The following is a 14,868-nucleotide window of genomic DNA, read 5'->3' as shown; positions in this document are numbered from 1 at the left end:
AGTCAACCCTCAGCTTGCTGACACGCAGTCGACAACATCAATGACTTCTTTTCTCAAACGGGGGGAAGCCTGTCGAATAGCAATCAAGAAGTAAAGAGAAGGCTGAGGTCCATTGGATCTGGACTTAGACAGGTGAACATAGAACATGTTCTAAAAGAGCTTCAGGGAAACAAAAAAAAAAGTAGCAGCTAACTTTTGGGTTCCACCAAACTTTAAAACAGTTGATGCTTTGTGAGCAGAACATTTATTTTTCATTAATTAAAAAAAACCACACAAGATGTATATGCAGCTTACTGCAGCAGGAACAAAGAACACAAGTTGTAACCTCCCTTCTTCCTTCTTCCAAGACGGTTGTAAATCCGGGCCTCCAATCCTGTTCCTCAAAACAACAATGGGGCCATGTCTGTCAGTCTGGGGAGAGAGAGAGAAAAGTGAGGCTTGTCTTGTCATAAGAGGCCTGTATTTTCAGAGGCGTGTTGCCTCACTGTCATGCGTACAGTTGTGCCATAATGGGCCAATGCTTATCCCAGGTGTTATTGAGCTTTGTCTTTCCCAGCGTAGTGTTTCAGGACACGCAATTTGCATGGCAGTGTGTAATTATGACTTTCTCACTAAATCCGGGTCTGTTATTTTCACACAGATGGAGGCAGTGTGGTCTCTTGCCCTGACAAACAATACTGGAGATATCAGCAGGATATATAGACTGCTGCTCAAGTTTATTTAAACAAGGGGAAACACACAAGTTGGGTTCCAATGACACAGACAACATAGTTTTTTTTTTCCTCTATAGATATATTCTTCACGATCAGTAATAATAATCCTAATGCTTATAACAACACTAATAATAATGAATCATCATCATGAATATAAACCCTGTCTTTATTATATGTGGTTACTGTATTTCTCCATGTACAAGCCTCCCTCATTGTGCTGGCTGTGTGCTGGCTGTGTGCTGGCGGCTGAGGGGAAGAGCGAATAGCTGATCTCCATGCTGGTGAATGAAGTGTCGGTTTTCACTGCTGACCTCCGCCCCTCCGGACCGGGCTGCGCTTTTCTTCCACTTGAACAACCAAGTAGTTTTTCTGGGGCGCATTCCCCGGCAGCAATGTGGAGGGAAAGGGCGATCACGTCCCGTTGAACATTTTTTTAATATATATACTTTTACATCCGGTTATATTGCTGTTTTATACACATTGTTAGAGAAAAGCGCGACGGCTGGTTCTCCAGGAGAAAAAAAAAAAAGAAGCGAGTGAGAAGTGAAGAAAACTGCAGCCTGACCGTCTCGTGTTTTTTTTCTTCTTCTTTTTTTTTTTTTCTTTACAAAAAAAAAAAAACCGCGAGCCATTGTTTTCTCACACATGGATATTAGGAGATGAAATCGGACGTGTTTCTTGCTCTCGGAGTAAGCCTCCCGGTCGCCTGGACTGTAGTTTATGTGGTATCGCGGGCTCGCGGAGGAGAGAGAGTCCCATTCCTCAGCAGCACAACACGGACAGACACAAGTTGTCCACAAGCTGCGACGGAGACCAAACTTTGCCAAGTTTTCTGCGCATCCGGCCGCTGACGCCAAATATCCATCAATATTTTGTAACTCTGTGGTAACTTTAACTGTGGATTATTATCACACGGCTCGTCATGACCGCGGGACCACGTTCAGAGGATGATACGGAATTTTTGAAACATGAACAATTCATCGTAGTTAGGTTACTACTCTAGTGACACGTTTGGACTACACTGAGCGTTTAAAAGTCAATTGTTATTGCCATTGTTTTTCTCTCCCCCTCGACACTATCAATTCTGCAAAATGCCACAGTTGAACGGAGGTGGTGGGGATGATTTGGGGGCCATGACGAGATGATATCTTTTAAGACGAGGGCGAGCAGGAGGACAAGATATCCGAAAATGTGTCAGCGGACAGGGATTTGGATGATGTGAAATCCTCCTTGGTGAAACGAGTCAGAAAACAACAGCAGCTCGTCCGACTCCGAGGTAAGGAACTGCGCATATAAAACCGTCTCCACGCTACTCAGAAGGACGAAAAATAGCATTTAATGCTGTTTCAAGTTTCAATAGTTTTCCACCCCCCCCCCTCCGTGTGTGTAATTTCTCTCCTTGTCAGCAAGCAGAGAGGGCGCCCCCAACACCAGACCCGACTTAGAAAGTTATGAGAAAGCCAGAGACTACTTCAAATGAAGGTAACCCATAAGAACAAACTCGCTACTTTTTGTATGTGCTGACTCTTGTGCGGCTTGTGTGCCTGTATCAAGCCTGACTTTTTCTTTCCCCCTGCAGCGCTGAGGAGACAGCAAGATGGTGGCTTTTTTAAGAGTCCTCACTATCCTGGCTACCCGTTTCTCATGATCCCGGACCTCTCCAACCCCTACCTATCAAACGGGTCTCTGTCTCCGAGTGCAAGAACAGTAAGTGTCCCAAGTGGATGTGTTTGTGTTTTGCTCTCTTTTCTTCGTTTCGATCGCACTCTGCAAAAAACTTTGCCCGTGCGTAAAAGTTCCTTGTGCACTTCCAGACCGCCATATTCCCTCCGAGTGGCCTCTCAAGGAGTACTAACTACTTCTTTGTTCTTTTTTGGGGGATATTCATTTCTCCCTGCCAACCACTCCTCGACATGACTCGCATTTGACAACTTTTCATTCGGCTCAAAGTTCAGACACATTAGTCATTCTTTTTTGTTGTTTTTTGAATGATTTATGGCAACTCCGCGTCGAAAATACGCTGCAAACACCCATGCTGCATTTTGATCATATCGCAAACATGCCTTGCTCAAGCTATCTTCCATGCGTTCTCTCATTTTTGGCAGTGGAGAGGCGGATATTCTTCTAAACGGTGTTTTACAAATTACAAGATATTTTTTTAAGTTGGCCACTAATGTGCATTTTAAGGAAAGCTTTTCCTCAGTGTTCAGCCGAGTAACTCTCGGCTCTTTTAACCCGTTTGCACAAATTCTCTGCAGAAAATGTAGAAAAAAAAAAAAGATGCTCTTCCTGAAGTCCCCTGTAACAACAATGTAATACCTCGCTTTGACACACATGGGAGGCATTTCACTACAGTGTCCATGACAGCTGTCCAGAGACTCAACAAAAAGTCTCCATACATTTGACAGTTGATGATGAAGAGTTCACATTAATTTACTTGTTGCATCACATCAGTTGTCCATGAGGGCTGGAAAGGGCTTTTAATCCGTACTGTGCGCTTATTGTTGCATTGGTTTCGCCGGCATAAGCCATAGATATCACGTATTAAACATGCCTTAACAGCAGGTTTAATAAAGCATAGGGGACTTTATGATAATTAAATATGAGTTAGCAATGTTGTAAATATGACACATATGTAAGGTAATGACTTTTTTAAACACTAAGGTCAAAGAACATTTTATTGGTAGTGACAAAAAAACACAAATTCCAAACAAATATGCACTATTTGAAGTAATTTAAACAACAATATTTGGAACAGTAACCCACAAAAATGCAATTTAACTATGCAAACTTCCTTGAAATATCTCAGTTGGAGAGCTGTGTTCTTCTGAGCTCGTCCATTCCCCCAATCCATGTCACATCCCCCCCAAAAACAAGTACTTTCGTTAAAGCCTGGCAGGCATCTGACTGAAAAGACCCCCTCCCACCCTTTTTTTCTGTCTCCTTTTCACTGTTCCAGCCCACTCCCCTCGCCTCCCTCTACCTTCCATTCAATTAGAAAGGCGTTAGTTGACCATTGTTATTCTGAACAGTCTTGATGGCTTCATTGGAGGTCTCCATCGGGGCTCATTAACTAAAAGGCTACTCTGCTCAGACAAGGTGAAACACACCAGCGTGTAGATTCGTCTATCTTGTTGCTTTAGGCCGCCAGAGTTTCGCAGGAATAATATAAGAGATAAACATGCAATAATGTAAATGCTTCACAATGTGTTTTGCTTTTTCTTGAGAAGTTTGAGCAAGGATGGTAGATGTGTTTGGTCAATTCAGGAACAAAACTAGCAGTCTTAAGTAGCTGACCGAATTTTAGCAGCCTATTATATAGTCTCTGCTTTGTTATGTCTTCGGTCTTTGGTATGAAAGCCTTTCACTTCCGTGTGTTTATGTCCAGCAAAACAAAGTTGAAAAAATAAAAACCGTTGCTCTTGTTACTTAGGCAAAGTAGCAAATAATTGAAGAGGATTTGAAATTCAGAGGTATAATCCCCCATATTAGAAAAAGAAAAGAATGAGGTCAATGGGACAGAGCGAGCTGACTGTGTCAATCATCAGCGTGGCAGAAAACATGCAGGCAGACAATGGCTGGCATACTTAGCAGGCGTCTTAAGGTCCTCCATGTGGCTCATGGCTTAGTGTGAACGCAGTGAATTTGATTGATGGGAGGTTTGATTTTGCACTATTTTCGGCTCACATTCTGAGGGTTTGGTTTGTTTACACCTGTGGATGAAGTTTGATACAGTCGGATGATATTTCCCAGTTGCCCACACCCACGGCAGGCCAACAACTTAGTTTGAAGAAAACGATGATTGGCTTGCGAAATAAAAATGTGCCCACAGGTTAATCTTATTTGTGTTGTAACCTCTCAACAAACAATCCCAGTTTATTATAGTGTTTGTCTTTAAAGCCCAGTTGGGACTGACAGATTAGTTTTCTAAATGTGGTGTGGTTGATATTCAAAACTGATATGAATTAGAGTACACTGAAAGCAGATCATGTGAATGACGCCAGGCCAATAGAACCCTCTGCTTTCATTTACGAGTTCCAGTTTTAGCTTTGAATGTAATTTAAATATGTTTGTAATCAAGGATAAAACGTGTGAGTTATTCTGTTTACATTCCTTGTGTGTGTCTTTTTACAACTGACCCTTCCGGTCTGACATTTTTTCTCTTTTTTTTTTGCGCAATAATGAAGCCATCTCAAGCAGTAATATTCCGCACATATCAGCATTTAAAACAACACGCTGCTCAATAATATAAACGAAATGTTGCTCAAGAGTCGTCGTGGAGTGATTCACTCCCGGACGTGCGAGATGATGAAGGATCTGGGGCCAAACTTTTACATTTGTATGTGGCAACCCTATCATGAGCAATGAGAGACAGACAGACCGACATGGGATCAGCACAGAGTTCCCCTGAGGGCCAAGCATAACTGATTTAAAGCCTGTTCAGAGCTGACATTCTGCTGTAATCCACTGAGAGCTGAGGAGGAGGTTTTATGTTTGCAGAGATGTTCCACCAGACTACTGCCCGCTGCGGTGTGCAGGGCCAGAGAGAGTTTCGTTCCCGACCCAGTCAGCCCGGCAAATCCAGTTTATTGTTTGTCGCTTCATTGATGTGATTATCGCCACATTGTTCCCGTAGTGACAGACTAGTGCCAGATTTAATTGGTGAGCACACACACTCTGCTTGACGCCACCTCTCGTCAGCTTCATCAGCACTTTCAGATAACTCTGCTAGTACATCATCATCATCGTCACTAAAGAGTGAAATGCCTCTTGTGTGTGAGAGGTGGCACGTAAGCGAGAGCGAGGTTAGCCGCTCAAATATATCTTCATCAAATACGGAGTGGGACACTCCAACTGCGGAGCGTGATTGTTGAAGAAAAAATGTTTTGAGATATGAATGGCAAGCTTGTATAAGTCTGAACATGTCTGTGGTTACGATTGCATGCCTCTCGGACTTCTTTTTTTCCGCTCTTTCTCCTGCTTTTGGTGCTTCAAAATGTTTGGACAAAGAAAAAGTCAACACAGACATTGTCCCTCTGAACAAAAGGGCCTCTCCCTGCATAAGCAAACGCTGTTTGTGTGGAGGTGTCTTTTCATCGAGTGGCTCACTTGGCGTTTCGCTCACCTTTCTTCGTGTGTGTGAGTGAGAATGTGCACACATGCTGCGTCCGTGCTGCATGTTTGTGTGTGTAAAGTCTGTGAGTGTTGGGGTTGAGAGTGTGGGGGGAGGGGGTGTTCAGGTGAGCTCTGTGGATACTTTGCAACAGAGGGGACAGTGTTCAGTGCTCACAACCCTCAGTGTTGTATTCCTGAATGTTAGCGCACAAATATTTTTTTAACCAAGCACTGTGTCAACAGAGTGAACATTTTTTGACGAGGTTTATAGTTTTTAAAAGACGTTTTCCTTCAAAGACAAACACATCCACATCAATCTAGTGGCACTGTACAATTAAAAACAGGTCGCGGGCAAACACAGAAATGCCATCGCTGCCTGAGAGCTCTTGCCTGGAGGGATTAACTTTGGTAATGAACTCAGTACTAGGGCTTAAGGAAATGTAATTCAATTTGGCAAAAAAAAGATTGAAATATTAGATTAATCATGATTTAGTTTGAGACGGAAGAGGAAGATGTTTGCACTATATTTTAAAATAGAAGCATTTAATTTGATTACAGTTGAGATTGTTGCATAGTTCAACAATGGTGTGTCTCAGAAATTACTTTAGGTCAAATAAAACCCAGTGTGTCACAGTGAGTGAATTTGTATAAATCAGTCACTGTGTAGCAGCCATCAAAATCAGAAGTCGTCATAATGGTATTCTGCAGCTTTAGTATATTCACAAAGAACCTACAGGAGCATGCGTCTCGTTTTCAGACCGAGGGTGCTCATGTTGTCTTCCTAACATCACTTGTATAGAACTGTGTGAAATGGTGTCAGTCCTGGTCTGTATCCTTCCCTCTTTGGTCTCTGTGGAAAGCATGAGCTGGCGTCAATTCCTCCCACTACCCCATACTCTGCTAGTTCACTACCTAAACCCACCCACCCGCCCGCCTGACATTAGAAATTCTGTTTATAGCGCTCTCTGGCTTCTCGAGCGCGGGGCCCCATCAGGAGCATCTCAGCACCCTTTGAGAAAAGGATAACCAACATCTCCCCTCTCCAGCCGCAGACTCCCCATGTTCAGTGACATCAATGAATCCCTTTGATGTGCCAAGATGAATATGTGTGCAAATGTGTTTTTATCAATTAATGTGTTTTTCTCGTTCACTATGTCTGGCTACTGTGCAGTTTGGTACATTGCTTTTTCAAAATGTTGACAAACTTGTCTTGAGAGTGTTTGTGTTGTGAGACATTTGGCCAAAGGTGAACATCTCTAACACACCTGAGTTCACCCCGAAAGCTCTGCTTCCGAAAATCGTGGAGTTGAGGTTAAAGCAATGGAAGTACAAAGCATGCTATCTCCAGTCCTCCACAGCTGCTCATTATCAAAAAAAGTTAAAGTTTTATGCCATAAATTGAAGCTCTGGGAGATGGAGATGAGTTGGAGACACGTTTCATATGTCATGTGAATACCAGCTTAGTCATGTCTGTTCTGCGGTCTTAACATGGAGCCCGGGTGCATGGATGGGGGGATTTATCTGGAGAGCAGCCAGACTCTCTGCCAGGTGACCAGGCCTGAAACTAAACTATTTGTGGTGAAAACTATTCCTAATCATGGATTAATTGCCTAACTGATTAATCCATTAAATTTCCTTATATCCGAATATTAGATAATTGCCCCTTCTCCGCTTTTGTTTGTCATAACAGAATATCATGCAATTTGAATATATTTTGGTTTGCGTTCTGTTAGTCAGACTTTACGGATTTCAATACCTTATGGCTGCACACCAGTGCTTCTTTTTAGAGTCAGATTGTTCTATTGAGTAATTGTTTTGCGCTGTAAAATAGTGAAAATACTAATTTTAGTTTCCCACAACCAAAAGTCATATTATATATATCATAAACGTTGCCTGTTTTTTATGACCAAAAGACAATTCTTTTTCTGTATATTGTCAAATAAAACACAACAACTTGCTTAAGCAATGGCTTAAACAATTAATTCATAATTCAAAAGTTGCCAATCAATTTTCTGTCAATCAATTCATCAGATAATTGAGTCGTTTCAGCCCTACAAGGCTCTAGAAGAAAGTTTCAATAAACCCTCCAGATGAACAGATGCTGAAAACAGTCCTTACACAGCCGTGCTTGTATCTAACTGATAGCCGGGTGTGGGGAGCCAGTTCACCGGCTGTTGGACGCTTCCATATGTACGTGTATACAGTCCTCTCATAGCCATACCCACTACTGTTTAGCTCACATAAAGAAATGTTTTTCCTCTGTAATTGTACCTTAAACGCTTCACTCCATGCTAATAAAACGTGATTGTATAGCAGGAAGAAAAAGAAAAAGCTCTAAACAGGGTTTCATCAGTCTGGTATTCCAAGCAGCTGTTTTCAGTTTAAGCACTGCAGGCAGCAGGAGAGAGGGAAAGAGAGAGCGGGAGGGGGAGAGATTGTTGATGAGATGTGGTGGTGGGAGCTTAAACTGGGGCAGATACGGGTCCTGCTATTCCTTTGCCTGTTATCCCGAGGTGGGGCCGGCTTCCAGACCTTGAGGCACTCACTTATCTGAGAGACTCAGTCTCCCACAGAGCGGCAGTTTCTCCACCGTGGACCACAATGCTTTGCCATTCCCTCACAGTCACAGACCAATCAGCAAACAGCAGGAGGCTATCAGATCGTGCACATGTTGCATCATTACTACTAAGATTTTCATCAAGCTTCACTTCGGTTCACGTATAAATGTGCTCTCCTTGCACTGGGTCTGTGAAAGGCCATGTCATACAGTGTGTGCTTCGTATCATACAAAATTAAGAAGTGGATGGATATCTGTCCAGGATGAGGGTTAGTTGAGCAGCTGTTCTTCTGGTTGCAGGTTGTAAATCAGTTTGGCTGCTTCCCACTGAGTCTGTCCCTGTAATGGTGGTGGAACAAAGTTCGGACTGCGGGTGCGGCTCACGTCCCGTGACGGACGCACGTCACGTCAACACATTGCACCTGCGTAAGCCTGCACACAGACCTCGACCAGTCTATGGTTAGGCTTTCATGCATGTCGATTATTACACCTTTCACGTTGCATGAACCTATCTTTTACTGTGAACAAATAGAGATAAAAAGCTACATATGCTGTAAATTCACAGCTGTAACTGATGATGTAACCGATGAGACCGACGTGCCATCTGTAATCTGAATTTAGCTCTGGCTCTAAAAACACAAGTAGAGTATGTAATGGATCGTATGTTCTACTACATAAATCTTAAACAGAGCCACAGGGAACTTTCCATGTTTTAATACAGATATGGAAGCAGGACACATGCTACCATGTGGTCACTACCTCTGCCTTTGTCTGAAATACAAGGGAAGACAGAGCTAAAGTCTTCACAACATTCTTTTTAACGCCACAGTTGTAGCTATTGTTGTGTCAGTGTATTCTCATTGTGGTTTGCTTAATGTCACACAAAAAGTAGAGATTTTAATTTTATATTCTACAAAAACGGTTTTGTTTTTTGTAATTCTTTTAAATATTTTTAGATTAGATAAAATTATTTTTGGTCTGTGATCATTGTATATAATTGTTTATAAAATATCATACACACAATTTTCCCAAAAAAATCTGCCTGCTCATAATAATATTGATAAGAACGTAACCTTTGGGTGTCCCTAGCTTTCCCAGTTATCTTCGTAAACCAATTGCACTTGTTAAGAAGTCACAATGTTCTTGTGGAGCGACAAATTCGATTAAAGCTGAGCAAGACACCAGTCATCTAAAATGTGTAGTCCCATTATCTGGAACCAGACTTGTGGATCCTGTTAGTATAAACAAGCAGCAGAACAACTTCTGACATTTGACATTGGCCCCGGGCCACACAATATCACCCTTTTCTGACCTTATCTGCTCAATTTAATATTATGAGGTAATGTGATGGTGATTATTTATTAGTAATGGCTGTTGCAGGCTCCTCAGACACAAGCCACTCTGTTGAGATAAAGGGATTCCCCTTGTGCCTCAGATGATCAGTATGATTAGCTTCATTTGTTTGACGATGTAATCATTTGACATACTCAGGTCTGCCTCTATTTCTATGAAATATAAAACGTGTACTAGCATGAGGTGAATTGTGTATTGTAAGATAACGATGGACGTAGGAGTGTTGGATGGCACTTCCACATCCTCTGCTGACATAATCCTTCATCCATGTACACGGCTAAATACCAAATCCCTACACATGTGGACAGACTTATTTGCTTCAAATTTAGAGTAGCAACATGAGAAAAAAAATTGATCTAATCAGCCTTATATGACATGGAGTAGGCCAAGGAGCCCTTTTGTTTGATTTGTACATGGGTTGGAGGGGCTGGCTATTGGAAATCCCTGAAGCAGGCTTTAGGGGCAGGTCTGATTCTCGTGTGAAATGGGAAGGCTCTATAGCTCTCGGCTGACTTGACTGGGGCTGTATGGGTGTGTTGGCAGGGGAGCGCCGGTCATGAATAGGGTCTTTGACTACCTCAGACTTGCCCTGAAAGGCAGGACAAAGACCCTAGGGCAACGGCTTAGAGCCTCACAGCTGAGCTACAGAATGCTTGGCCCAGTCTTCCTCCCTCCTTGCCTGATTTAAATACTACAGTGGCTTTCAGCATTCTGGCGACGGAGGCTTGCATTCACCGCAGCACATTAACCATCAACCTTTCTCTCTGTTTTTGTTTACAGTATACTAATGCCAGAGCTGTTTACGTAATCTTTTGTAATAGAATCCATCAGAGGTGCTGGTAAATATGCATCAGTAACTCTCTTAAAACTGCCTGAAGATTGGCTCCATGCTGTTCGTAATAAGCAGAATTTATTTGGATACGGACTATCTGCCGGCATATGTGAGTGTCACCACTAATCACAACTCTGCTCTGAGTCGTTAATTATTGAACTTTTTTTGCTTATCTTTGTGCAAGATGTAGGTATTGGCCAATCAACACAACAAAACATGGTGCACACCTTTTAATTGCTTGATTATTTTTGACGGATTTGCGCGATTCGTCAGCGTCGAGATTTGCAGAGGCAGAATAAAAGCCATAAATCTTTTCTGCGGAGTTAATGGGGTTATTTGAGTCCTGTCCAGACACTCTCTCCCCACAGAGTGTCCTAGTTTCAGATGTCACTCAGAGCTTTGTTTGCCCCCACAGGGTGAAGGGTTAGAGGTCAAGGTTCAGGGCCAGTTGGCTGAGTGGCCACAAAAGCCCAGGCTTCCCCACAGCACATCCGATCCCTTCTTCCCACACAGCCTGCAGCCACAATGCAGGGATCAGTTTTGCAACATTTGTCTTTTCTTATTATAACCTAACATTTAATTTCACTCATGTCAAGAGTGTAATTATAAGGTTATATATAGTTCATAGTTTCACAATGAAGTCATAAAAATGTCTTTGGTTTCCTGCTCAAAACTTTAATTGTTACTCAAGTGGAAACTTGTTATTCAAGTTTATACAGTTTTGGAATAGTTAATTTACTGTCCGGCTACTGTGTAAGCCCACTATTACCATAGAATGTATTTAGTATTACTTGCATGATTTGAGAATGTGTGTCTGCACAGACTCTCTTTTTCTGTTGAAATTAACAATCAAGAATGGCACCAGTCAGCAAAAATCTCACACCCAAAAAAGTTCTCAGTTTCTTTGTTCCGAACACCTTCAAAACACAACCTCACCCGCATGAGCCCCCACCCACAAACTCAACTTCTCCCCCCCGCCCCAACCACCACCACCCAAACATGTCCTCTAGCCAGGTTTATTATGCCGTTTCACGCAGACCAAAATTGCAGCTGCATGGAGAACAATCTGGAGCACATTAGCTCAGGCGCTGTGATTTATAAATTGTTTCTCAGGCCATAAATCCCTGCTGTAATTGTGCACAAGCACCTCTCTCTTTCTCCAGTCACTCCCCCTGCGTTCTCTCTCTCTTTCTCTTCCTCCCTCAGTCTCTCTCTTTTTCTCTGAGCAGCTTACAGTTCTTGAGTTAATACTAATTGTTTGCAGAAGTGTGCAGTTTGGATTGAGGGAAAGTTTGTTGCATTGTGGAGGCAGATTTGGGGCTCGCAGAAACAGCTCTCTGTGTAAGATAAACGTTCCTATTTCTTTAACGCCATCCATAAACCTCTTCTGTCATGTGGTGTGAGCTTAACGTCCAAAATGGGATGTGAGCATTTTGTCTTCTGCTCCATGTTGCTCTGCATTCCTGAATACTGTGTAATTGTAAGGGGCCTCTCCTAAACTCTGTCCCTGGAAATTTGATATTTACAGCAGGCCCATGATAGTAATCACCTTGCCGTTCTCATTAGATTGTATTAAAAGTGAAAGATAGCAGCAGCTGTATATATTGTTTTAATAGCATGTCCAGCCTTGAGTTCTCAGTGGACATTTTTCTGCACTTTAAAAAGCGGAACAGCTCCTATTAATCAATGTTATATTGACCGGGCAATTTTTTAGCAAAAGAAAAAATTACATTTGCCTGAAGGAGCCAGTTGCTGTTGAATGTTACTCCATTGTTTTGCTTTCAAGGGACCTGATGAACCTTGAAGAGGTAGGGGACCTCGTGACCCACCTCATCCCGCCTTGCGACTTCTCTAAAGGTTTTTTTTTTTTACAACCCCGAAAACCTATACGTTCTTACTGGAAAAATGTATTCTTTACAAAGTTTAAGACATGTAAAACGATCCCTCAATGTGAACGTGAATTGAATTTACAGGCCACACCTATCACAAGATCATGATTTAGCCCTCACATCTGTAGTTTGCAGGGGAATGACTTTTACAAATGTGTTACGGTATAAAAAAGTTTTGGCAGACATTCCAGACCTCCCTGCAGTCTGCTGACAATACTCATAACTGATCCTGAAGAATGTCAGGGTAGTAAGTTGTGCGCTTCGTTGCACACTAAAAATTCTATACCTTGTTTTTGTTTGTCTGATTTGTCTGTTAGAAGAAGGACAAATGGCAGATTAGGGAATTGTTTTGCTTCCAGAACATTTGAAGCTAGTGTTGACAATTTGTTGTGTCATGTCCTCACTAACTGTGGTTTTAATTTAAAACAGTCTGTATCCCTCGTCAAACATACCTGTGGCATGTGAATGTGTCTGCATGTTTGAGTAAGGGGGGGGGGGGGGGGGGGGGGGGGGGGGGGGGGGGGGGGGGGGGGGGGGGGGGGGGGGGGGGGGGGTGGGGGGGGTGGGGGGGGGGGGGGGGGGGGGGGGGGGGGGGGGGGGGGGGGGGGGGGGGGGGGGGGGGGGGGGGGGGGGGGGGGGGGGGTCGGGGGGGGGGGGGGGGGGGGGGGGGGGGGTCTGGGGGGGGGGGGGGGGTGGGGGGGGGGGGTGGGGGGGGGGGGGGTGCAGGGTTGGCGGTGGGGGTGATAGGGATGTCAGGTAGTAAAAAGTGAGATGAGGCAGGGCCCGGGGTCTGCGGGGGCCTGGAGATTTGCGCCTACACTCAGTGAGCAAATACAGGACGCATCTGCAGGCAGCTGTGTGGTGTTGGTTGTGTGTGTGTGTGTGTGTGTGTTTGTGTGTGTGTGTGTGTGTGTGTGTGTGGGTGGGTGTGTGGGGGGGGGGGGGGGGGGGTGCTGTTGCTCAGGGGCAGGGGGTTGGGGGGGTGTGGAGCTGGGGTGGTAGTGTTGGGTGGTGGTGAAGAGAGAGAGAGGAGGAGGGGAGGTGGACTTGCAGAGTGAACACAATCAGCCCTCTGTTTTCATAAGACTTGTGGTATGTGAGAGCAGAAACAAATGTATTTAATTTAGGCCCTTTTTTCTCTCTCTGGCCTTCTCTTCTAAACCCACTTATGCCCACCTCTGTCTTTCAAAACGGACTTTTTCCCTTTAAGATGCCCCATTGCCTCTTCTGCCAATGTCAGCTACACTTAGGACATTTAAAAAAAAGTAACAATCACCCACTGTGCCCTGTCAGAAAACAAACAAACTTTGAGACACACTTTTAGCAGACACACTCAAATGTACTCTTTCGGAGGTGAAGGTAAGTAAATATTTATCTTGATGTTACTAGAAAAAGAATAGAAAAAAATGTTTCTTCTGTTTTTCCTGAGAGTTTGGAGTGATTACTGTTCTGCGGTATTTGTCCTGTGCAGTGTACATGCTGGATTATTGCCTCCTAAATGCCTTAGCAGGCACCGCTGTTATTATATTGGTAACCAATGCGCTCTCCAGTCAATTTGTGTTCGGTCATAATGAAAAATTCAGGTCTCACTTGTGTGTCATTGGCGTAGACTTGGACACACCTACACACACACGCGCGCGCACACACGCACACACACAGACACAGACATTTGATTGAGCTTTACTGTAAACATCCAGCCACCTCGGGTAACCACATCGTGTTCTGGAGTTAATTATACAGACGTTTACGGCTGTGAATTTCAATGAAAACGAGGCTACTCCCCAAACAATAATAAAGTTGTGTTCCTGTGCAACTGGACAAACAATGCCACAGGACATAGCAAAGGATGACATCTTTGACATGAGGTGTAGCCTGTCTTGACATCAGATCACGCTGACATTAAGCGCAGCAGTTTGGGGACAATTGAGAGCAGATCTCCCAGGTATAGGAAACCACATAACTGACTGCACATAATTGACTTGAATAGCCTTCGCACCCTCCTCTCAGTCTTTATGAGATGGCCTTGCTCTTACCAGATGCATAATTATTTTCTTGTGTGTCTAATTATACAGTGAGTTTTATATGACCTGCAGTTGTGCTCTGTAACAGAATTACTCACTTCTTCCTACGTTTAACCTCAGTGAGACTGAACTGTTTCTTTTACGTCTGATTTGAAGTACCTGGAAGTTAGCGAGACAGAATAAGAAGAACAATGGCGGCTTCATTTAAAAACTCACATGAGCTCTAAATTTGTGCATACAGGAAGCTATAACTCAGGATCATGTCATGCAAAAAGGAAGAAAAAAAGAAAACCCTGATACAAATAATTGCTTGAGTTGCAAAAATGCAAACTCCCGCTGAAGTTGCTGCCGACTCACTGGGACAGAATATTAAAGAAGCTCTTTAGGG

General features: G+C 43.4%; 1 protein-coding gene across 2 annotated transcripts in view; it reads left to right on the top strand.

Annotated features, from left to right (window-relative positions):
* Nucleotides 1-1,048: 1,048 nt before the first annotated feature.
* tcf7l1b (transcription factor 7 like 1b) overlaps nucleotides 1,049-14,868 on the top strand; it is a 31,019-nt gene continuing 17,199 nt past the window's right edge. Inside the window, exons 1-3 of one of the 2 annotated variants that reach the window (XM_034541742.1) lie at nucleotides 1,049-1,989; nucleotides 2,120-2,195; nucleotides 2,293-2,420. In XM_034541742.1, the coding sequence (XP_034397633.1) occupies nucleotides 2,165-2,195; nucleotides 2,293-2,420 (159 nt within the window). In that variant the 5' untranslated portion in view covers nucleotides 1,049-1,989; nucleotides 2,120-2,164. The remainder of the gene's footprint in view (nucleotides 1,990-2,119; nucleotides 2,196-2,292; nucleotides 2,421-14,868) is intronic. The other variant, XM_034541741.1, reaches the window with a different exon arrangement.

The sequence above is a fragment of the Cyclopterus lumpus genome, chromosome 9 (assembly GCF_009769545.1).
Source record: "Cyclopterus lumpus isolate fCycLum1 chromosome 9, fCycLum1.pri, whole genome shotgun sequence".
Lineage (NCBI taxonomy): Eukaryota > Metazoa > Chordata > Actinopteri > Perciformes > Cyclopteridae > Cyclopterus > Cyclopterus lumpus.
Note: the sequence above shows the minus strand (reverse complement) of the source record. Positions and strands in the feature narration are given on the sequence as shown.